This window comes from Microtus oregoni, unplaced genomic scaffold (assembly GCF_018167655.1).
Source record: "Microtus oregoni isolate MIOR12 unplaced genomic scaffold, Mior012 000014F_ref0000157, whole genome shotgun sequence".
Lineage (NCBI taxonomy): Eukaryota > Metazoa > Chordata > Mammalia > Rodentia > Cricetidae > Microtus > Microtus oregoni.
Window position 1 is genome coordinate 20,702,950 of NW_024543073.1, and position 25,324 is coordinate 20,728,273.

Genomic DNA, 25,324 nt, shown 5'->3' on the forward strand with positions numbered 1-25,324 from the left:
GCTTTCAATCCAGATAATGCTGAAAGGAGCCAGTGTGAGACTCCACCTCATTTGCATGAGACTTAGGGAAGTGGAGAAAAACAAGAGATGCACATTTGCTGCAGAGGCGGAACAATTGTGGTTGCGGTGTTTTTAATCTGCTCATCTGTTGCTGAATATTAAGATTTCTGCACCACGATCCAAAGTGTGACTTCAAGGGAATCCTGCATTAATTAATGCTACTTTAAACTTTAGCACTTATTTTCTAGGGATAGCAAGCAATTCCAAAGAACTTTTGCAGGAAGATCTAAATAACGAGGGCTTCAGGCACAGAAGCAGAGGCAGAGAAAGATTCAAGATCATCCAGGGACTGGTTCAACCTCAAGTGCCAGCAAATGTCAGGGCATGGAAATCCTGTCCCTTGTTCCTCTCATAGTCATGTTGTGGTCATGACCAGGACAAAAGTAGCTTAAAAGGAAGAATTTCTGCCTTTAGCTTCCCAAGTGTCAGTCCACCATGGTGTGCAGGAAGCAGAGTGAGCCAGAAGGGGGCCAGGGTAGAGACCCTGAGGACCTAGTGACTTGCCTCCTTCTCCCTACAGCCAGCCCCACTTTGCACAACTCTGCCATCTTACAACAGTTTCTATCATTCCCATTCAAATTTCGAATCTGTCAGTGGACTGAACCACCTCTCGGGTCAGAGCCCTCGGCTCTACTTAGCTCCAGGAAGCCCTCAAAGCCACATACACAGCCGTGTTTTACTAATATCCCGTAGCTCTCGATCCCCTCAAGTTGATGGTCAAGATCACCGATCCCAGTCTTCAGAACCTCAGCCCCAGAAACACGTCTCTCAAGGACTAGCACAATGCCCATGCTCTACAGCAGAACATGTAGTTAGAAAAAAAGGCCCAGTGTTTAAAAAGACTTTCCAAGGCTTCCCCTCAAACATGGCTCTTGGTCTTTTCACGATGTATACCCGAGGACATAAAATGTCTCGGTGCAGATCAAGGGACTGTAGACATGTCAAAATCACACATATTCAAAACAAGATCACTTCTGCAACTCTGTTTGTGAGGCTTCACAATGCCAGGAGAGAATGTGGCCATGAGAACTGAGCCAGCTCACAGCTCAGATGTGAGTACTGCTGGCACTCACGACTGACTGCCTGTCCCTACCCCCTCACCCCCTGGTACTAGTACTATGGAAGATAGACTATCCCGTTCCTTAGCCACTGCTGCAATTTCATTTTGAGCTCTGCCTTGACCTAGACTTCAGCCTGGGCTAGTCAGGATTCAGCCTCCGGCTAAGGAACAAGTTTAAGAGAATGGCGATGGGCATGAAGGGTGCATCTAACAGCATCTCTCTTCCAGGATGGCTTGAGAAGACTGTCGGGGAATGAGTATGTGTTCACAAAGAGTAAGTGTTCCTGTGTCAGTCCTACTGATAACCTGGCTTCAGCCTGTGCCACCCCCAGGGTTGTGACGATTCCATCACCTTGGTGTTGCTCCCAATGGCTCTCACGAGTTTTTTCCTTTCTATGGTCTACGTTTAAAGCAAGGCCTCCTGGTTAAAATGATTTCTCAGAGCATTGTTAGATAACGGAGGCCATTCATTCTCCGTGTATTGAAATGGGCCTTACAGTTATTTTTCTGTTTATGGCTTTGATATTTCATAATGTGAGAAGAGCCCTGGTGTTAAGATCTCCCTATCAATGGAAGTTGGGGATTTTGTTCCTAGTGGCAACCCTAAAGTTGATGAGATGCCAAGGACCCTGGAGAGCCCGCACTTAACTTGCCCCCTCCACCCCTATGTCTGCTCAGATGTGCACCAGAGTCACAGTCACCTTGCCATGCCCATCACCATCAACGATGTCCCCCCTAGTATCGCCCAGTTACTTGATAATGAGGAAAGCTGGGACTTCAATATCTTTGAATTGGAAGCCGTTACACATAAAAGGTACGTGGCATCTCTGGTGGAAGGCCGGGAGGGAGGGAGGGAGGGAGGGAGGGAGGGAGGGAGGGAGAGAGGGATAGCCATGTTCAAGGTCTTCGTATCTAGAAACTTAGATGGAATTACGTGTCCCGAACATGCTCTTATATGGAGAGGCTGTATCTTTGTTAAGGGACAGAACATGTATTTCCTCACAACTACTTCCTTTGTGCCATGAGCTGGGAGTTCAAAGTTTTCTCAACCCTCTCTCTACCCTATAAAAATGGATTGGAAGTCAGGTTCAGTTATACACACGAGCAGTTTGAGAGACTGAGACAAGAGGCTCAGGGATTCAAAACTAGCCTCGGCAACAAAAATTTACAATCATATTCTCTCTCTCCTCTCTCTCCCTCCCCTCCCACCCACCCACACATCCTGACATACTGGGGATTTGATAGCATGGTAGATTCTCTTTGAGCCCGTCCTGACAGCAGGGAGAGGAGCTTCTTTTGTCTTAGGAGAAGACATTTCTTCCTGGGATGTTGGTCTGTGGAATATGACTATAGAGTAACATAATTCTAAGCGAGGTTGCTGAAGCCATTCAAACCGTTCCTTTAGCCCCCAGGCTCTTCTTAAGGGCATAAAGCCTATGCAGGGTCCTGTGGAAGTAGAGATGAAAAGGGGCCCTTGGAGGTTTTGTGACTTACAGATAATCTTAAAAAAATACCTGTATTGACTCGCATGAGTGCAAGGAAGGGGGTGGCAAAGCAATGCCAATGTTTGTGTGCCCCAAGCATGCCGAGCGATCACACACAAATCCCTTTGTTCGCTAATGTCATGAAAGGAAGATCTTTCTGGGCCACTGAACTCAATGAACTGGTGTTTGCTTCCTATTTTCAGGCCATTGGTGTACCTGGGCTTAAAGGTCTTCTCTCGGTTTGGAGTATGTGAATTTTTAAACTGTACTGAAACCACTCTCCGGGCCTGGCTGCAAGTGATTGAAGCCAACTACCACTCCTCCAATGCCTACCACAATTCCACCCACGCCGCCGACGTCCTCCACGCCACAGCTTTCTTCCTCGGAAAGGAAAGAGTGAAGGTAGACTCCAGACACCACAGTCTAGCTGTCTGCTGGGGTGGACTCCAGACACCACAGTCTAGTTGTCTGCTGGGGGGAGACACCTAAGAACTCAATCTTAGTAAATACATTAGACAAACAGCAATATTATATCCAATATGACAAGAAGGTTTGGAGCTTTTTGGAGGGTAGGGTTTTGAAACTATTTTAGATTTAGACTATTTCCCTAGCCATCTACTCTAAAATGCTTAAATACTAACTGTGCTACTGACTTTCTGTGACTGATTCATGAACCCATACTTAACTATTTACCAGCTCTGGGAAATGGGTTTGTAAGACAAGTTTAAAGGATTTATGATCAAGAGAAGTTGACCATTATGTTACATTCCTAATGGGAACCACACAGCTTTGCCCTGACTGGTGTGCATTCTGGGAGGTATGGGTGTATCTATCTGTGACTTTTGTCTAATTGTGAGTCTCACATCACTTAGTCTTATTCAGGGTTCAGTGCTGTTGTGACCCTACCCATGTCAAGTGAAGAGCTGGGAGGACACATCACCCTCCCTTCTCAACTCCATCACTGGCACAGTGACGCTCTGATTGCTTTGCTGTGGTGCAAACCAGAGCTTAAAATTTAGAACTGGGAGTGTCGCTCAGAGATACAGCAGAATCCCTGAATTTGATTCCTAGCGCTGCTGACTCCCACAAAGATGTTCTTAGAAGATATTTTATTGAGACTGCATGAACATCAATCTATGGAGAGTGCCGCTGGGTTATTCTCTTGGAACAGGGCTAGTAAGGGATTACAACCCTGGTACTTAAAAGAGAGTGGAAAAGGCAGAAGGAACAGAAATGGGTAGAGGCTCCTCCTCAGATTTGCCAAAAATGCATCCTGGCAATTTCACAATACTTCAAAGAATGTATTCCAAGAATAATGCATTTGAAGATTGAAAGAAAGTGTTATGCCCAAAATCCAGATCCCTAGAACAACCACAAGGCCGTATCTGGTGCAAAACCAAAGAGTCTTTATTGTGAGTTAACTTGGGTCCCTCCATCCTTCTGAAGCAGTAGCGGCAATGATGAGAGCAGCAACAGGAACTGCACAGGGGAGACCCTCCCCAGTGGCAAAAAGAGGTGGGTTATACAGGGGAAGAGGTTTGGGGAATTCCAAGCCTCTGGGCTTGTGATTGGTTACCTCCGAGTGGGGTGAGGGGAATTCCAGATTTCCAGTCATGGGATTGGCTGCCCCCTATGATGTAAGGAGATTTCCAGGCCTGAGGGGGAATTCCAAGTCTCTAGGGGCTGAGTGATTGGTTCATTTTCCCTGCTCAGAGATTGGCTAGGTTTGTGTCAGGGGCAGAGATGGCTCTGATTCTGGGGCTAAACTCTTTCTTTGGTTCTTTTTACCTTTTTGACTCTAATTTTGGGACCAGGGAAAATATCTTTAATATGCTCTGAATCTAAGGTTTAGTACGTTCTTTTGGTCTTAGTTTCAGGGTCCAGGGCCTTTTCTCTGGTTCTAGGTTTGGGGACAAAATATCTCTTTTCCTGGCTCTGATCCCATTTTTAGAGTATGTTTTTCCCCCCGATTCTGAACCCAGAACCAGGCTGCTTGGTGGTTGTGCTAGGGCCATGGACTCATTGAATCTGTGGGGGCCTGGGCCTCTCATCCTGCGCTCTGGCAGTAACTTTAGAGGACCCAATCATGGGTCCTCACTGAGGGCCCCTGATGGAATGTAACTGAGACCATAGTACCATCAGCTGCACTGTCCTAATTTATTCCCTGATGAAAATGAATTAGTAAGAATACAGGGTCCAAAAATAAATAGGAAGGGCCCTCGTAATGTGGATACTAAAGCAGTAAACCACAGAGAATCATTAAATAATCCTTTCCTAACTCTGGTTACTGATTTCTTCCCACCTTGCATTGCTAAAGATGATGTCCAGTCCCCTAGGCCTGCTAACCCATGGCTCTGGAGAATGTTTAATGTGTGGGTGGTTATAGGCTCCTTTTTTAAAAAAAATGGGTCAGGCATCCATATAGACCCTGGTATCCAAAAATAAACCCCTTAACATACTGTAGACAGGGCATGTCCAGGGATATGGCAACCTGATGAGGGAGCCAGTCGGTCCCAGGAACGCTCTAGCCTGCCTCCTGGTGGTTGGGAAAAGGGCGACATTATCGTTTGACTACTTCCTGCTGAATTGGGGCATTGAAGTTCTTGGGGCGTCTTGATCTTTAACATCAAGACTTTACATCCTCAGACCTTTATAACACTCTCATGAACTCCTCTTGAAAGTTGAACTCTTATTGCAACTAGGCTCAATTTCCCTGCCACATAGTGCTAGGTCTCACTTTTTCTCCATGACCCCTTCATAAAACATTTTCCATTACCCCAAATTACTTCCTTATACTTCTTACATGCCATAAAACACTTTCTTTCCCTGCCTTAGCTGCCGGTCATCTGCAGCCACGCTGGCATCCTTTTTTCCTTTCTACTGTTCTATAACACTTTCTCGGGCCCTCAAAACTTCCTGATGTGATGCTGTCTCAAAAATCTCTTAACTTTTACGTCCTTGAACAACACTTTGACTTCTCACTTTAGCTGCCAGTACACCATAGTGCTCTTTGTGGTGTCCATCTTTGGGACAATCCTTGACCCAGTGCCCTATCTCCCAGGAATAGGCACATTGGTCCCTTTGAAACTTCAGTCTGTTGCTCTTTGGGGATGCCTTACTCTGTTCCTGGGCCAGGCAGCGGAGTTATTTCTCCCTGGATCCATAGCTAACACTGCCAGCAACATCCAAACCATGTTGCATGTCTGTCTTTCATCTGCAGCCACTCTAGTTCTCTGATCCTCCTCTCTTTTTACTACCCTAACCTTCTCCTTCCTTTTCTCCTCCATCTTCAGGAGTCTCCCTACTTTTATACTGGCTAGGCCACCTATCTTTTGGCAGCTTTTGCTAATATCTAGTGCTGCTCGATTAACAAAAGCTAGGGTTACTTCTGACCTGTGTTCAGTTGCCTCAGGGTCCATAGGGGAATATGACCTAAAGGGTTCCCTTAATCTCTCAGGATAGGCTGATGGTGACTCAATAACCTCCTGCCAAATGCTAAAGGTTTTAGCCATGTCAGTCGGGTACTTAGCAGCCACCCAAAAACCCCTCATTAGAACCTGGTGGTAAACTTTGCCTTCTGGCAAACACAAGTCCACAGCGGCAAGGGGCCAATACTGGTTTCTCTGATCATCACACAAGCCCATCATGCAAAGGGGGAGGGGCTATGGAGTCTGGTTCTTTCACAGGTGCAAGGGGGATTACGGATGGGCTCAGCCCCCGGCAGGTATTTGGGGGCATCAGGAGTCAGAAGACTTGGGATCTTTGGGGGTGTTTGTGGCATCCTCCAAGGCAGATGTTTTTGGCGATACCCCAGGTTGGTGGTAAGTTGTGGCTTTAGCCAAGATGGGGTCTGCCAGATCAGTGGGGAGCCTGTCCAGGATTAAAAGTGCTCACCTTGGGCCAGTTAGTCTAGTAGGATGGCCACTCCAGTTCACAGAGGCTCTGGTCAAGGAAGAGGCTCAGGAAGTGGGAGGGTGACTAGGGATAAGGCCTATTATTTCAGGGTGTTCCAACCACAGGAACATGACAAACACGGGTGATGCACACACACAATCACAGATAACACAGGTGGCTGTGTACAAATTGGAAGTGAGGTACCAGATTAATGCCCTGCAGTTGTGACCTTCTCAGTCTCTTTAGAGGAACTAGGGGAATCCAGTCCACCTCGGGAGGGTCTTTTGTTCCACTAGCAAGATCCCGGGGCATTCTCTGGTCTCCTAGCCAGCGTTCTTCTAACATGCCTGCCTAGATCTTAACATTAAACATGACTAGGGATGCCCACACACTTACAGGCAGGACAAGCAAATGGCCGTATGTTTACCAGACAAAGTCACAGAAGGACAACAGACCACCACCAGACAGTGTACCAGTATAGCACACGAAAACAAAGTGATCCGGCTTACAGTAGGCAAACCCCGTTACCCAATCGAAGGTCTGGTTTGAGGTAGGCAAGCCCTGTCTAGCTGGAGCAACCTGCTTCAAAGGAAACTCTCCTCACGTACACATGGACCTCAGATCTTATAAGGCTGGCAAATGGTGTACTGGTCCTTCCTCCCGTACATACACTTAGATTTACAGAGTTAACGTTCCTTCTTCCCATACATACACTTAGATTTAAACCTTCTATCTTAGGCCGTTTAGATCTTATATCCTACACCCATTTAGATCTTACAGGGTTTTGCCTGGGCAATTTAAAAAGGTATCTGTTTAGTTGGTGCCTTTAAGACTCAGCGGAGGGTGGTCATGGTGGGCTTGGGGATTCTGGACGAGCCCTCAACTGTTATACCTAAAGTCTGGACCCCCAAAACATCACCAGGAGAGACCATATCTGATGCAAAAGCAGGGTCTTTATTGTGAGTTAACTCGGGTCCCTCTGTCTGTTCAAGGTGGCAGCAATAGGATTAGCACAGGAGAGGACACCCCACACACACATGGCAAAAAGAGGGGGGTTATACAGGAAAGAGGCTTGGGGAATTCCAAGCCTCTGGACCTGTGATTGGTTACCCCCGAGTTGGGTGAGAGGAATTCCAGACTTCCAGTCTTGGGATTGGCTGCCCCTATGATGTAAGAGAATTTCCAGGCCTGAGGGAAATTCTAAACTGCTGGTAGGAGAATTCTAAGCCTCTAGGGGCTCAATGATTGGTTCATTTTTCCTGCTCAGGGATTGGCTGGTTTTGTGTTGGGGCAGAGATGGCTTCTATTCTGGGGACAAACTGTTTCTTTCTTTGGTTCTTTTTACCTTTTTGACTCTAATTTTGAGACCAGAGTGAATATATTTGGTGTGCTGTGAATTTGGGGGCTTAGTGCATTCTTTTGGTCTTGGTTCCAGGGTCCACGGACTTTTCTCTGGCTCTAGGTTAAGGGACAAAGTGCCTCTTCCACTGGCTCTGGTCCCATTTTCAGGTTGTGTTTCTTTCCCTGGTTCTGAATGCAGAGCCAGGTTGCTTGGGAGTTGTGCTAGGGCCATGGACTTACTGAGTCTATGGGGGCCTGGACCTCTCAAAAGGGAAAAAAGAAGGGAGGGAGGAAAGAAAGAAGGGAGAGGAAGGAAGGGGGAGGGAGGGAGGGAGGTGAGGAAGGGGAGGAAGAAGGAGGAGGAGGAGGAGGAGGAGGAGGAAGAAGAAAAAGAGGAGGAAGAGGAGGAGGGGAGGGAAGGGAGGAGTGAGTGATCACAGTATCAGCCAGTGTGTGTAATAAACACCTCTGAAGCCACACCCCTCTGAATCCCTGCTGTGGGTTCTAACACTTGTGAGATGAGATGGGACACAGCTGAGGTTCCACCACCAGCTGAGCAGAGCACCTGGTGATTATTAGCACCAAGTCTGGCCTGATCCTGCCGTAGCTTGGAATTGATGTGAAAGTGACCCTCCCTTAAGAGACCTTTTGGAAAACCAGGACAAGTGCCAGAGTCCCAGGTCTCAAATTCTCTAACAGCCCTAGAACAAAGGTTTGAACTCATTACAACCTACTTACAATTCAGAAGGTGTCTTCTGGCTCCAGCAGCTCCTGCCAAGAGTTCAGAAAGTGCAGCTCAGCATGAACCTGGAGACTTGGGCTGTTCAAGTTCAGCCCAAGTTCACTGTTCAAGTTCAGGCTTGGCTAAGTTCAGCCCAAGTGCACTGGCCAGTCCACCAAGATGCGCTTACAGTGGGAGTCACTTCTGGGGGATCTTCCGTTAGACCTGACCCTGATGACAGGAATCAGGAAAATTATATTCTTACCTCTTTTCTGATTCATTAGTCCCTCCAATTTCTTAGGGGTGATACAACTCAAATATAATCTATGAGCTCCGGGAATTGATGCTTCCTGCATGCTAAGTGGATGCTTTACCACTCAGTTCCACCTCCCAATGCCAAAGTTAAATTTAATTTTTTAAAAACTTATTCTCTGAAAATTTCAAACAATATACTTTGATCATATTTTCCCTCTCCTCCAACTCCTCCAAGGTCCTCCCCCACCTCCCTATCCACTCAACTTTATGTTCTTTCTTAAAACACCACCATAAACATGGAGTCCAGTTTGTGTTGGCCACCCGCTTCTGAGCATGGCGCCTGCCCTAGTACATGGCCCATCTACTCATTGCCAATGCATTGGAGAAAACCGAGTTTTCCTTCCCAGCAGCTATCAGTTGTGTCCACTTCCCACCTCCATGCTGGGACTGTGTTAGGCTCCAGTCTGTGCGGGTCTTGCGCAAGCTGTTATAGTCTCTGAGTACCCGCTTGCATTTACCCGTGTCTGGGAAACATTGTGTCCTTACGTTATCCACCACCTCTGACTCTGAAGACCTTTCTGTCTCCTCTTCAGCACAGAGCCTAGAGCCTTGAGGGGAGGCGTGTGATACAGACATTTCATTTATAGCTGAGTGCTCCAAAGGCTCCCATTCTCTGTACATCGTCCAGTTATGAGTCTCTATTAATTCCCATCTACTGCAAGAAGCAGCTTCTCTCATGGAGGTTGAGTGTGATCTGTGGGCATAGCAATATATTATTTGGAGTCATTTTGTTACTGCAGTCCTTTAGCAGAAAAATAGGCTTGCCTTCGGGGCCTAGACCTAACTGGTCTCAGGTTCTTGTTTCGTTAGCAGTGTCAGGTCTGCATTCCATCTTATGGACTGGACCTTAAGTCCAATAAAAAAGTGTTTGGTTGTGTCCCCATCACGTGCCGCTATTGTACCAGTAGGCATATCTTGCCAGAAGGATCATTGTTGTAGTTCACAGCATTTCTAGTTGGGAGAGATGAATGAATACTTTTCACCTAACTCCTAAATGAAACACGCCTATCTACAAGCATAAAAGCTAGCTTCCACACATGAGAAGAAATATGCACTGCTTGTCTTTCTGGGTTATGCGTGTCCTTGTTTGTGAGGATCGTTTCTAGTTTCATCTGCTTCCCTGCAAATTTCACTTTTCTTAACAGCTAAATAATATTCTATTATGTAAATGTACCACATTTTTATAATTCATTGGCCAGCTGGTGGGCACTTAGGTTGTTTCTAATTTCTGGCTATTATGAACAGCACAGTGATGAACACTGGATGAGGACACATCTTTGTAGTTAGAAGAATCTTTGGGGTATGTGCCCAAGACTGATATGGTTGGATCTTTTGATAGCTCTATCTTCAGCTTTTTGAGGAACCTCCACACTGATTTCCATATTGAATGTACAAGTTTGCACTTCTGCCAGCAATAAATAAGTGTTCCCCTTTCCCCACATCCTCACCAGCATAACTGTCATGTTTTGATCCTGGCCATTCTGATACTGTGATAAGATGTAATGTCAAAGTAGTTTTAATTTGCATTTCCCTAACAGCTAAGGATATTGAACATGTAAGTTGTTTCTGAGCCATTCGTGATTCCTGTTTTGATCATTTTGTTTAGCTCTGTCCTGCTTGGTTTTTGTCAACTTGACACATGCTATAGGAATTCCTACAGCCAGTAGCCTTTAAGTTACCCGCCCAGTTGGGCGTGGAAGATCTTCTCATCCTTTGGTGTCTTTAGGTTCCTTCTCCAATGTCTTAGAGTTTTCATTAGACAAGTCTTTCACGTGCTCGGTTAGTGTTGTCTCACAACATTTTGTTTTGCCTTTTGTGTAAAGGCATTGTTTCCTATGCTTCTTTCTCAGCGAGTTTGTCATTTGCATGCAGGAAGGCTACTGATTTTTATATGTTTTGTATCCAGCTACTGTGACCATTTTGATCATCTGGAGAAGTTGCTTGGCAGTTCTTAGGGTCTTTATGTATTACAACCATATCAGCTGCAAATAAAGATACTCCAGCATCTGCCTTATCTTTTGATTCCTCCGATCTCCTGCAGCTGCCTTCTGCTCTAGCTAAGACTCCAAGAACTATATTGAACAGATAGAAAGCGAACATTCATGTCTTGCTCATGATTTTTGTGGAAATGCTTTGAGTTTCTATCCATTTATAACGAAGTTAGCTGTGGGCTTGTCATACATTGCCTTTATTTACTGAGATATGTCCCTCATATCCTGAATCTCTCCAGGACTTTTATTATGAAAAGGTGTTGGAGTCTGCCCAAGGCCTTTTCTGAATCTAATGAGATGTGCATGTGGTCTCTGTCCTTTAGTCTATTTTTGTAGTGAATTATGCTTATGCACTTACATATGTTGAGCTATCCCTGCATCTCTGGGATGCAGCTAACTTGATTGTGGTTGATAATCTTTTTAGTGAGCTCTTGGATGTGGTTTGCAATTATTTTATTGAGTTTTTTTTTTGCATCTATGTTCATAAAAGATATTGGTCTATAATGTTCTTTTTCGTTGAGTCTTTGCGTGGTTTAGTTATCCAGAGTAATAGGGGCTTTATAAAAGGAACCGGGGAACGTTCCTTCAGTTTCTATTTTGCAGAATAATTTGAGGAGGGGTGGTGGTCGTGCCATGTCAGTCCCCAGAAGCCCACGGGTGATGCTCAGTGTTCCTCCCCATATCCCAGGGAAGCCTTGACCAGCTGGATGAGGTGGCTGCTCTCATTGCTGCGACGGTTCACGACGTGGACCACCCTGGAAGAACCAACTCCTTCCTGTGCAACGCAGGCAGTGAGCTCGCCGTGCTTTACAATGACACGGCGGTCCTGGAGAGTCACCACACGGCCCTGGCCTTCCAGCTCACCGTCAAGGACACCAAGTGCAACATTTTCAAGAATATTGACAGGTGTGTTGTTGTTGGACGTCTGTGCTTAGGTTTGGGAAGCTAAAGGTGAAGCTACGTTTTCTCTGAATACTCGGCTTCCTCGAAGATGGAAACGGAAGTCATAGTTATCCACTGCATAGGATCAGAAAATACCTTTGCCCATTGAACTTAATTATACTTTTTAGACTGTTTTTCATGTTTTAAAATCTGGATTTTTTTGGTTTTCCTTAAGTCCATGAAAATAAGTGGGGTTTTTTTTTTGTTTGTTTGTTTGCTTTGTACTGCAAAGCACTACCTGAATATGGACAGGGTATTGACAAGTCTGCTACATATTTTCACCTCCCACGAGGGCAGCCCATCTTTTCTGTGGCTCAAAGACAATGTATCATCCTGCATTTTCCAGCTGAGTTTGGGCCACTAAGACTCCTTCCTCATGACAAGGTCTCAGTGAAGATGCTAGGGCCCAAGTGGGCAAGTTTCCCTCTCACTGTATGGTCTCCTCTGTAGAGCGCAACTCAAGTGTAATGGGGTGGAACTCTGGCCTGCCAGCGATGCTGTGGCTACGTCCTACACACATCGGCTGCTGGGCATAGTCCTGAACAAAGGCTGGGTGGTCACTTGGTCCTCATGATGTTGTCTACATGACCTTATCTGGTTAGGCTCTAGAAAAAAAACTAGAAAATTATAGAGAATGGTTATTCTAATTTCGACTTAAATTTGGTCACTATCAAGGACCTGTAGAGAAAGTTTTCTTTTCAGGAGCTGGTTTGCTTAGATCCTCAATCTGCCTCTTAGTATGTGATAAGAATTCTCTGAAAATCTTGTGTCATTGCTCCAACCACTGCAACATCTATCAATTGCAAGTTTGAGAATTACATAAAAGGAAGCTTCCTTGATACCATCAGAAGAAAGAGGGGCAGTTCTCTGCAGTGGGGATCGGTCTGCACGGAATGCAGTCAGACACCTCATCAGGCTGCCACTTTGGCCTGTCCCGTCCTTCCACTTCCTTGTCTTCGTGTTTTCAGAGGAAGGGGCTGGAAGCACCTTTGGAACAACTGTCCACCACATGACATGTACTTTTTCTTAACGTTCAAGTGAAGAAGAGTCAGTGGTCACTGGAGAACACAGAATAGCATCAACAATTTGGGCTTATCAAGCTGAACAGACAGGCCCTGGGATCAGTAGTCACTTGACTCTGCCCCAGCTATGTCCCAGGTTGTAGGGAGGCCCAGCTGAAAGGCAGTTCTGACTTAAGGCATGACGTGAACAAGGAACTTTTGTCTTTTTATTTAGGAACCATTACCGAACGCTACGCCAGGCTATTATCGACATGGTTTTGGCTACGGAGATGACGAAACACTTTGAACATGTGAACAAATTTGTGAACAGCATCAACAAGCCACTGGCAGCTGAGGTAAGCATTCCTACGGAATAAGACACAGCAGTGTGTTTCCACGAGCACCTGCTCCGGCAGCCAAGCATTTTCTCCTTGAATGTGAGGTTAGCATCAGCATGGAGTTAGAAGCAGACGGCAAGCCCAGCCACTTGTTTTCCTTGGGGATGAGAACAGATTGACAGCTGTCTGCTGCAACTGCATGCTCCTTGAAAGGCCGGCCCTGTCACAAAGGGATGGAAGGAGTTGGGCCCAGAGTGTGTAACAGGAGGAGCCCATAGATGAGCTGAGGCGAGCATGAACGGTGGTGTGATGGGAGACCCCTGTTCTCTCTGTTCTTGGACCTTTCAGGATTACAAAGTTAGAGACTGTTTTACAGAACTATAATCTTACCGGTATCTGAGGATCATGGTGAAACAGGTTTATTAGCTCTTTTCTGTTGCTCTGATAAAATGTCCTGACAAAAAGCACGTTAGGGAAGAAAAAGTTTATTTGGCTTCTTGGACAGTCTCTCACTGAGGGACGTTAAGACAGGAACCTGCAGGCAAAGATGCTTGCTCGTTCATGCAGTGTTTGACCAGGGAACTCACTCCCAGTCAAGGAAGTGTGGTAGACACCACAGAAGGAAGCTTACTAACTCATTGAGCAGTTCACCCCTAGCCAATTGTCTTACAGGTCAGAACCCTTCCTGGGGGATGGTGCCACCCACAGTAGGATGGTCTTCCCACAACCATTACCCATCAAGACAGTCCCCCAGAGATGAGCTGTCAGCCAATGGGAACTGGGTGAGCCATTACCAATCAAGATAGTCTCCCAGAGATGAGCTATCAGCCAATAGGAACTGGGCAATCCTCTAGTTGAGATTTGCTTCTTGACAGTTAAAGCCAACTAGTACAGAAGTGTTTCCTCTTCCTGCTTCCCCTGCCCTCTTTCAAAAAAATAAAATGAAAACCAAGAGAGACAAACTGACAAGAAAAACTGAAGGGAGGTGGGGAGGATCTAGAGAAGGGAAAGATAATCAAAATAAAGTATATAATTTTTTTTTCTTAAATAAAAATTTTAAGAAGAGAGAAATTTACCATGAACCTGCTTTGTGGGCCCGACAAATGTGCGCTTTATAAACACAGACGTAATGTTCATTCCTTGCTAAGATAAAGTCAACTATCCTCAGAAGCCATAAAAGCTGTCCATAGCTCTGCTAAAGCAGTTTCTAGTCTTGTGAAAAAGACCCTGGAAAAGGCAGAATAAACATTTTAAAGATTACTTGATGATTAATGAGGACACTGTCTGGAGAACCCATCACCTAGGGAGAGGACCAGTGTCCACCTCACCTGTGTCGAGCCCCATCTCTCACGGACTCCACCACACAATGCCAGGGCTTTTCTTCCAACCAAGGATGGAGGGGAACAAGCATTGCAATGTGTTGAGCAGACCACTCTACAGGATGACAGAATTTAGACTCAGGAAGGTCCTCTCTCCATGCCTCCAGCTCCATTTGAGATCTCCTCCCCGCCACATCATCTGTGGTAAAGGAGTCGTCTCAAGGTGCTGGGAGAACAGCTCCCAGAACAGTGTCCCCATCAGGGATCCAATAAATAGGACCAGCCTCGAAACAGAGTCCCACTACACGTCATGCTGTCTTTCAGCTTGGCAGAGCTCCGGAGAGCTGATTAACTGTTTCGTACAAACCGATGGTGCCTTTGGAACCAAATATTTTTCCCGGCTCTGTGCAACTAGCGTGCGAATGCATACATCTTCACCTACCTGCTTGCATGCCCCAGGGCTGCTGGCACTGCCCCACCAGGTACACACTACCTGGTGTACAATCATGTTTTCAGAGGCTGCTGAACACACATCCACATCGTGTTTTGGCCCAGTGTCTATGTTTCACACCTCACACTAATTATCTCTCAGGGAGAATCCGCCAAGAAAACACACAAATGTATACATGCCTTAAGGAGTGGGGGTGGGAAGACAGTGAGGAGAAACAAGCAAAAACAAAAAAGTAATCGAAAAGTCACAGCTTTCCTACTTTTGATGCATTGAAGTAGCTGAAAGTTGCGTTTTCAACACATTTCTGAGGAGTCAGAGAAGACCCTTTTTAGGGTACTCTCCTAAACTGCTCAGAACACACAGAGCCTTGGAGCTGTCGTGTCTGAGAAGGTTGTGAGTGAGCGAACGGGTGGTGACAGGGATTGTTCCACCTTTTAAATTCTATACTACACTGATGGCGTCTAAAGACCACGCTAGCATGTTATATAGGGCTGTGGGAATCCTGCAGTTCCCTTTGCTAAGTCGCAACCACAGCCATGCTCCTGGTGAGTTAGTTAGCCTCTGCCGCTTCAGCAGCGCTGATCTGATCGTGTTTTCCAGAGCGAGGGCAGCGACTGTGAGTGCAACCCGACTGGGAAGAACTTCCCCGAGAACCAGATCCTGATCAAGCGCATGATGATCAAGTGTGCTGACGTGGCCAACCCGTGCCGCCCCTTGGACCTGTGCATCGAGTGGGCAGGGAGAATCTCCGAGGAGTACTTTGCACAGGTGTGCTGCTGTGTGAGAAGTGTCCCTTTCCTTCTAGGAACAGGCCCCGGGGCCACAGCTAGCGAATGCCTCTTCTCTGGAAAGGACATACCTCAGCTCTGGCGAGAGCAGACTTGGGCTTCTCTCAAGAGACAGGTCAATGTACTAGTCACTGACCAAAGCCCTCTAATGTAAGGAAATTCTGTAATTGTTAGACCCTGAGCTTTAATAAGTTCACAGATATAGACATAGGTAGAACATTGGATCTAAGGGGCAGGGGGCAGGGAGATGGCTCCGTGGGTAAGAGCACTTGCTACACAAACATGAGGACTTAAGTTCAAATCTTAGCACCCATGCAAAGAAGCAGGACATGGCCATGTGAGCATCTTTTACCCCAGCAGGTCAGAGGGAAGAGACAGGACCACTGGGGTTTGCTAGGCACCAGCTCAGCTCTAGAGTCAGAGAGATTTTGTCTCATATGAATAAGGTGGAAAAAATAATCGATAGTGCAGGGCCCCTGATATCCCTTTGTGCATGTACATCAAAACACACAGGTACATATATGCCACACACAATAATCACATGTATGCATACATATACATACTAAAAACTACTCCCAAGGATGTATCTGTGCTAGATTCTTCAGGGATTCACATTTTTTCCTAAAGGAGAAAGAGGCTTTACACAGTGAGATTAGAGTTGTATTTTTTGAAGGATTTAAAAATTAAAAACAGGACAAAAAAAGAAAACTCCAGAAGACAGTAAACTGCCAGATGGCTCTTGAAGTAGAGTCCTACTTCAAAGGAAAACTCTAAAGACTGGCGTGTGTCGGAAGACAAACTGGAAGCAGCTGTAGGAGCTGCATAGGGGCGGTGCGCTCTCTGGCTGGAACGCATTACTGAGGCGGGATCAAGAATAGCTGACATTGTACGGCAGGGCTGGTTGAGAAGGAGCCTCTGAACTGCAGAAAAATAGGACAGGCACTTCTGAGCTTACCCATGTTGGAGAGGGGTATGAGGGAGTAGAGAGGATGGGTATGGACCAATTACTCCAAGAATACCAGTGGATATTTTAAGGCTCCTTGATGAACTGTGTGAGCTGAGCTGGAAGTCATGAACAGGTTTCCTGGGACCCACGTGGAAAGAATTTGAAGCCTTACTCCTAGTTACTGACACTGGGAGGATGTTCCACTCTTAAATTTTCTGACCAAAGCTTCCAACTTAGGTGTCCTTTTCTCTAGTAAGAACATAGAGATAGCACCAGTATGATCTGGAAATCAGATTGCAAAGGAGGCCTGGGGTGAGCTCCAGGCATTATCAGGAGATGTGAATCTCACCATTCAGCTTCAAGCACACACCACAACACGCGGCACACTCAGATTCCCAGGCACCTTGACAGCTGTGCATTGATGCTCCTGGGGCAAAAAATGCCACATTCAGCTCTTTGCTCAACTTTGAAAGTCCTCGTACTAGAGGCACCTCGGCTGTGGCTGCAGCACAAAGGCTTCCCGTGCTTGCCGTCTCGCCAGGCAGAACAGTCAAAAGATGTATCCTGAATGGCTAAGATGCTAAAAGCAGGTCATTCTCATAGCTGTATGTGTCATTTTTAAGGGAAGCCAGTTACAAACCCAAACCTGCAAGCATGCAGCCAGGACATCAGTGACTACTGTCCCTGCCTTGTGTCGTCCACCGCCTCCGTTTCATGGGCCAGCAGCAGTTTGACCTTTGCTGCAAATGTCAATTAGTGCTGGCTGAGTAGGAGTTCAGATCTGACTTTTCAGAAATAAAAACAGATTAGAGAAAAAGGGGCTAAATTCGACTAGATCAGTGCTTCAGGGAGCACAGTGTGCCATGAGGGCCAGTGTGACACAGCTCTGTGGAAAACACTCTCCTCACATTCCTTAGGTCTTGAGTTCAAGAGAGGAGAGAGTGGAAAGTGGAGGGACAGAGAGGAATCTGAGAGCAAGGAGACCCGAACACGGTCAAGCGGGTCAACTCAGGAAATTGCTAAACTCTGCACCTTGAGGTTCTTCTGGGAACCATGCCATGACTATGAAGGCTTGCCATGTGCCCCACAGCCCTATGCAGTGGTGTTTTTGTTTTTCTCTCATCACAGACCGATGAGGAGAAGAGGCAGGGGCTACCTGTAGTGATGCCAGTGTTCGACCGCAATACCTGCAGCATCCCCAAGTCCCAGATCTCCTTCATCGACTACTTCATAACAGACATGTTTGATGCTTGGGATGGTAAGTTAGATGCTGTTTTATCACCCACAAAGAACATTTTTGTTACACTTAATGAAGATCACCTTTAGGGGCCTGGGCTGGGCCTAAAGATAAACAAAATATAAATATATATTTCATTTTGTTATAAACAAAACTGTGAAAATGTTTTTAACATAAATACACACATCTATGTGTGTGTGTGTGTGTGTGTGTGTGTATTCTGAGCCCTTTGCGAGCAGCTAGAGTAGGGGCATCCCAGCGTCCGACACAATCCTGAGTGCACAAACACAGTGAACGAGTGTTACCTGGATGAGTAAGTCTTCACTTTTTCACTTTTCAGAGGACAGCTTCCCAAAGTGCACAACTGTTTCATTCTCACACTGGAAGAAAGCCCATTAAGTAAAATGTATTTCATTCTCTGTGAATTTCAGGTTCAAGAGAGTTACATAAAAAGCCTGTTTATTTCAGCAGCTAACTGGGCCGTCGCTCACAGCTCAGAGTGGAGGAGTGCTTGCCTACTGGGTTCAACTCCTAGCACTACAAAACAAACAAATGATTTTTTTTTTTTGAGACAGCATTTCCCTGTGTCCTAGCCTGTCCTGGAATTAGCTCTTGCAGACCAGGTTGGCCTCAAACTCACAGAGATCCACCTGCCTCTGCCTCCCAAATGCTGGGATTGAAGGAATGTGCCATCACCGTCCAGCATAAATAAATAAATCAAAGAAAGAAAACTAGTGTTTTCATACATATGTTGACTTGCAGCCCAAGGCCTTGGGGATCTCTGTCCTCCTGTTCTTTTTGTGGGGTACACATGCAAACAGACGTCAAAGTTCATCCTCAGGTGTTGTACCTCAGGAGCCAGCCGCTTTTGTCTTTATACAGGGCTTCTTATTGGCCTGGAACCTCCCAATTGGATTAGGCAGGCTGGCTGACTGGCTAGTGAGCCCCAGGGATCTTTTTGTTACCTCCCCAAAGATGGGATTACAAGTGCATGCTACCATGGCCAGCTTTTTTATATGGTCTGTGGACTGCGCTCAGGTCCTCAAGATTGTATGTCAAGCAGGATACTATCTTCTCTACTTCTGCTCCCCAAGGCTAAACCTAGTAAGTACTCCCAAGATCCAACTTAGTGTAATGGGTTTCTCTGGATTCTGTTCATGTCCCTGCAGCCTTTGCACACCTGCCAGCCCTGATGCAGCACTTGGCAGATAACTACAAACACTGGAAGACACTGGATGACCTCAAGTGCAAAAGTCTGAGACTTCCATCTGACAGCTAAAGCCAGGCCAGAGAAGGGGCCTCTGGATCTACGATGGACACTGTGAACTGCAGAGTCGTGTGAACAAGAGGCTTTTCTGTATGATGAGAACAGGTGTAGATTAAGGAGCTAGTGTTTAATAGCTGTTATGAGTCATGCACGCCCCCAAATTTCATTTTTCAGAAAGTTATATTCCATCAGTAAAAATATGTTCTTTTAAATCACTTAATGACAAAACGAACCGCTTGGCAGTCTCCTCTGCCACGCTGTGCGTGCCCTTACAAAACCATGGAGCTGACTCTCTGTAGTTACACGCAGGACACAGAAGCAGAGAACCTGGCGTCTGTGAGTCCATCCTGATGGAGACCATGCCACTTGGCCAGTGTCCACCGGGACACTCACTACTGAGATTTAGCTGCACTACTTTCCTCGGCGGCAGGAGTATGAAGGGTTCCTAAAAAGCTTCTCTGAGCAGATATATGTAAGAAAAGAAGCTACTCTAAGATGCGCAGAATGAGGACGAGATTATCGCTAAACTAGTTAGCATCACGGCTGCCATGACTACATGGCAGGTAGCGTGATGCCCATGTGAGAACACAGCCTTGGCCTGGTGAGTGTCCCTCTGATGGGCGTCAGCCACTTGCGGAGCCCTCATTCCTGGAAGGGACTCACCTTATAGGAGGCCAACTGATGGGGAAGGAGCGGGAGCTTGCCTGAGTGTCCCCGGCTTCAGGCTCACGGACACACGTCAAGAGTATCTATAAAAGCCATTAAATACAAATGCTCGTGAGCAAGCTTTAAAAAAAAAAAAACTTAAGAGAAGAAAAATTTATATATATATATATATATATATTTGTTGTTCAAAGATTTTTATTAAAATAATCTAAACGCCCTGGATCTTCGCCCCTAGAATTTTCTGGGCATTACCTGTACATCTGAATTTGGGGAGGAAATGGGAAAGTTTCAAGGTTCAGATATTCTTAATTTATATTTGAGATCATGCCATTTGCTTTACTGATGTAAAAAGGGATTGCGGGAAATGTAAATATATCGGAAGACAGGCATACAGAGAGGCAGTAAACACTATTTTAAGCTATTAATTGTATGTAAGGCTGAAAGCACAAGGGCATATTTTTATACGACTCTTTTCACAACCTTCTGTGCTCAGCATAAAGTCAGACTCGAGATTTTTCCTTTCTCTTTTATCAGCAATCCCTTCTCTGTGTATTACGAATATCAGAAACTAAGTAAATGAAATACCTTAGTTTTATTTTATCTGTACCCCATGATGCATTTTTAAGAGGTATAGAAACCGAACTGATTGAATCAGTAGCTACATTTTTCCCAAATGAAAATTGGACTGCAGGCTATGTAAAAACTCGGTACATGGAGAAGAAAAAGATAACTTATCACTATGTAATGTGCCAATGTTTTTTTCTATGTTTTGTACCGAAGTGTAAACATATATGACAATTCCATGCACAGAAAAGCATCTAAATTATTTTTGCTAGACGGCAGGAGGCCTTGATTCACCGGCGGGGACAGAGCTGGCTTTGTATTGTATTGCCGCATTGTGTACATGTGAGGAAATGTTTTTGTCAAGTTCTTGTAACTAAATTCTTACAGTCATTTTTCATTCCCAACAGCTGTTTTTATTTTATCTCTTTGGCCTAAACTTTTCATAATTTCAAATTTGGGGTCCTAGTGTCTTTTATTTCACGAGTTATCAGTCTGTTTCCAGAACACTGAGGTCAGAGCACAGGATCTCTTTGGGCTTCAGAAGCTGGCTGGAGCAAGGACAATCTTTCTCTGAGGAGCCTGCTTTCAGTTCCACTCAGCAGGGAACACTGGCCAGGCACCTGGCATCTCCTATATGCAACATTACAGCTTGCTCAGTGATATGCCGTATCAACTTCATGCTAACCTCAAATGCTAGTAACATGTGGATATTAAGTGCCCTGAGATATCGAGGTGCTAGAGTTTCAGTGTGATCTCCTCACTACCAGTGTAAATTACAGCCATCTTCTGAGTTGCTAAGAGGCACATTTTTCCAATTTACTAGAATCATGGACTTTCAGGTAATGTTCCTGCATCTCAGATACGTATCGATGTGACACAGATAAACTACTGTCAGTGTCTCTCACTCCTGTTTACTGTGACACCATGTGTGGTGAGGACATACATTAACTTAGGAAAACATAAAGGAAAGTCATGTTAATACTATTATTAATTACTCTGCCGAAGAGGGAAGTTGGTGTAAAATCTTACATGAGCCAGAACGGTAACTGTTTCAGCCACTCCTCAGTTAGGGGTGGCTACCCTCCCCAGCAAAGAAAGATGGTATCAGTACACTTGGAATCTATCCAGCCTGTGAGCAGTGGACAAGCCTGTGCTGCACAGATGCACCTAGAGACCCAGCTCCAAGTATTTTAAGGGCGACAACAAGGCACACTGTACACACTGATCTGGTACAGACAGCTAGGTGACTGAAGTAGAGGAAACACGCACATAATATATACTGGCCTTAGCTCTAATTTTCTTCCTCTAAATTGCAAGTTCAAGTCCTAGGAACGGTCTACATGTAACTACCGAAGAGCAAAGGTGCTGATCCTTGCCATGGTCACCTTATCATGCTCGTCTCCCTGACCTCGGGACACTCACACAAGGTCTCCCCTAGGCTGGAGAACACTCTATTTGACCAGTTTCTCAGCGGTGGGAAACTGGTCAAATGGAATGGAACAACAGCAATGCTGGACTCCAATCCTGTCTGCTCTTAAAACTCAAGCGTGGCTGGGAGTAGTGGTGTACGCCTTTAATCCCAGCACTCGGGAGGCAGAGCAGGAGGATCTCTGTGAGTTCGAGGCCAGCCCGGTCTACGAGAGCTAGCTCCAGGACAGCCAGGGCTACACAGTGAAACCCTGTATCAAAACACAAAACAAAACAAAAAACAAAAGAACACACACAGAGGAGACAAAATTTAAAAAGAAAAAACTTAAGGATGACTTCAGCCATTCAATTTGAGTAGATTTCCACCACAAAACAGGAATCCAAATCAGGTTAGGAAACAGGTATAAAAAACAAAACAGAAAAGCAACAAAAACCATATGAATACTTTGTCTTTTATCATTTAAGAAGACATCCTTACTAGCTAATGGCCTAATATAAAATTTGCAAAGGAAAAACTCGCTAGTAAAAGGGGGAAGTCCATCTACAGAGCAAAATTCAAAGCTTTAAGTGAGTCTAAAATAAATTAGCCCAAGTGCCAGTGAGCTGATGCATAGAGCAGACGCTGCTCATAGCTCATCCTCAGGAAGAATGGCAAGAAAGCTGCCTCCTGTGTTGACTCCTCAAATAACAATGGTATGCTGGCTAAAAGACACTGTCTTTTTTCTCATTCGCATGCTGCTCTGTCCTCATTAAGGTAGCTTACATTTTAATATTATTCTTTCCAACAAAGCTATTTTCATTGTGAACTACAACAGCAGCAAGGACTGTAAATGCTGATTTTCCTGGCATGGTCACCATGAAGTCTTCTCAGCCTCATCTGTTATTGTAAGAGGTGTGGGTTGTGTCCGGCCGCCCGGCCTGCTTAACCCCTGAAATAACCACACAGAAATTGTATTAATTAAATTACTGCCTGGCCCATTATAGCTAGCCTCTTTTGGCCAACTCTCACATCCTGATCTAACCCATTTCTACCAATCTGTGTAACACCACAAGGTTGTGGCTTACCAGGAAAGATTCTAACCAGCGTCAGTCTCAGGCAGAAGCTTCATGGCTCCTTGGCTCTATCTGCTGCTTTTTTTCTCCCAGAATACACTTTTGTCTTTTCCGCCTATCTAAGTTCTGCCCTATCAGGTCAAGCAGTTTCTTTATTGATTAACCAATGAAAGCAACACAAATACAGAAGGACCTCCTACACCAACCTGTCTGTTTTTTATGGGTGTTCAGTGATAACAACGGGTGCTGGAGAACAAGCTAGCCTCCACAGGCCTTGGTTTCCTCATTCCTAACATTTGCCACTGATCTACCTACCATCCTAATGCTACCAATCTTCGTAGGCAGCGGTGAAAGCTGAAACCAGTGGAAACAAGAATTTATAGCATCCATCCAGGGAGCATAGTACACACATGTGCACACACAAGTACGTAGGCGTTTTCCTGGAGAAGGATCAGGTGCCTAACATCCCACATTCTGTCTGTCTTGAATAAGACTCCCTAATCAACAAGAGTAATCCTCACTGCAGTACAGAAGACATTTTATGTTTCAGTGCCAAAAGTGAGAATAGTGCCATAGGCTGGTAGGGCAACGGAGATGGTCCAGTCCTAGTGGATCTTCAAAGACCCAAAAGGTGGGTCTGTCCTTGAACATTTTATATTAACACAAAGGAAAGGAGATGATTAGGGCAATTTAGCTGCAGTTCCTGACCTCAGAAAAGCGCTGTGTCTTTCCTAACCCTGGACTCATCAGAGAAACACCCGAGAACTATTCTGGCCAGTAACTGCCCAGGCCGGTTCACACTGAGAAAGAAATGTACCCTGTGGACTGAAGCACAGCGGGATTTTAGTAGGGACAATGGGATCTTTTTTTCAGTGACTTAAATTAGTACCAAAAAGAAGTGTTGTACTTAAAGAAAATAATTCTTTTTTGACTAATACTCAAATTTAATTCTAGTGAACACTGATAGCTACTAGAGAGTAGGAGAATTAGCAGAACGGATAGATCTATCCTGACAACTCCCAAACAGTCTTTGAAGGAACCCTAAATAGATAAACCTAAAGAATGGGACAGCTTTACAGTTCCCTTTTCCCCAATCACTTTACGAAACAAAACACAGCACCCACTATGCCACGGCAGCAAGGTCCAGCAGAAACCTGTGCTGTGTCCTTAGGTGGACACACTTGCTCCTGATAGACAGACAGAACTTCATAGGCAAGAAGAACATTACAAATCTAAGTGATCAGTGTGTAGCGGCTTTCAGAGTTCCGCTCTTCATTTGATGGTCAAGGCTCATGTATCTGTGCGATCCTTCAACTAGACAGTGGGGTGTAGGTCACCATCCTCTTCTAGCTTCTGAAATAACTTTATACTTCGGAGTCCAGATTCTCGCTCTCCATTTTTCCACAGAATAATGAGATGATCTGCAGAGCATGTCACTAGTCCATGATCTTCAAAGTATAGAAACATCTGTAAAATAAATTGAAACACTAGTTCAAGACCATCAAGAAGAGGCTAACACTAGTCACTGTGTGTGCTAACAGACGAGGAGGTCTCTCTGGATTTGAATGCAAAGTCTCTAATGAGTGACTCTCTTGTTTCAGTGTTGGTGATCCAAGCCAGGGTCTCCTGTGGCTGTTCTACCACTGAGCCCCTAACCTTTGCCAGGGCTCACTTATGCAGTCTGGGCTAGCTTGAAGCCTACAACCTCCTGCTCTGTTAGCCTCCTGAGTGTTAGGATTACAGGCATATGCCACCTAGCCTCGGGAAACTTTTCTTTTCAAAACCTGTCAGTACAGCCAGTATCTAACATTTTAATGGATTTTGTTGATCAACTACAGAACAACAGTAACAGCGATTTCTCAAGGTATCATCTGGGTTTACCACAATTAATTATTCACATATGGGCTTTAGTTTGATTCTGTCAGGTCTGGGTCCCCTCACACTTGCATTATTTACTAGTATGGCTACTAATGAAATTCCCTGAGATAAACACTGACTTCAGCGATCTCTGTAAAGCAGAGGTGATGTGTCAGCACACAGCATTTACTGAGAGACTTCAGTTTAAAAGCCAGGGCCAGCTGCAAGAACTGGGGGTACCAATGCTTGAAAGCCAGGGCCAGCTGTAACAACTGGGGTACCAGTGCTTGAAAGCCGGGTCAGCTGTAACAACTGGGGTACCAGTGCTTGAAAGCCGGGTCAGCTGTAACAACTGGGGTACCAGTGCTTGAAAGCCGGGTCAGCTGTAACAACTGGGGTACCAATGCTTGAAAGCCAGGCCAGCTGTAACAACTGGGGTACCAGTGCTTGAAAGCCAGGGCCAGCTGTAACAACTGGGGTACCAGTGCTTGAAAGCCGGGCCAGCTGTAACAACTGGGGTACCAGTGCTTGAAAGCCAGAGCCAGCTGTAACAACTGGGGTACCAGTGCTTGAAAGCCGGGCCAGCTGTAACAACTGGGAT

The 25,324-nt window shown here is 45.5% G+C and overlaps 2 protein-coding genes across 7 annotated transcripts in view; one reads left to right on the forward strand and one right to left on the reverse strand.

Moving 5' to 3' along the window:
* Positions 1–20,832, forward strand: part of Pde8b (phosphodiesterase 8B) — a 228,299-nt gene extending 207,467 nt beyond the window's left edge. For all 5 annotated transcript variants that reach the window (XM_041663659.1, XM_041663660.1, XM_041663656.1 and 2 more), the window contains 8 exons: positions 1,349–1,394; positions 1,799–1,934; positions 2,808–3,006; positions 11,555–11,772; positions 13,045–13,165; positions 15,518–15,685; positions 17,780–17,909; positions 19,058–20,832. In XM_041663659.1, the coding sequence (XP_041519593.1) occupies positions 1,349–1,394; positions 1,799–1,934; positions 2,808–3,006; positions 11,555–11,772; positions 13,045–13,165; positions 15,518–15,685; positions 17,780–17,909; positions 19,058–19,167 (1,128 nt within the window). In that variant the 3' untranslated portion in view covers positions 19,168–20,832. The remainder of the gene's footprint in view (positions 1–1,348; positions 1,395–1,798; positions 1,935–2,807; positions 3,007–11,554; positions 11,773–13,044; positions 13,166–15,517; positions 15,686–17,779; positions 17,910–19,057) is intronic.
* The window catches only part of Wdr41 (WD repeat domain 41), a 43,210-nt gene continuing 38,713 nt past the window's right edge, over positions 20,828–25,324 (reverse strand). For both annotated transcript variants that reach the window (XM_041663662.1, XM_041663661.1), the window contains one exon: positions 20,828–24,333. In XM_041663662.1, coding sequence (XP_041519596.1) covers positions 24,181–24,333 — 153 coding nt within the window. In that variant the 3' untranslated portion in view covers positions 20,828–24,180. The remainder of the gene's footprint in view (positions 24,334–25,324) is intronic.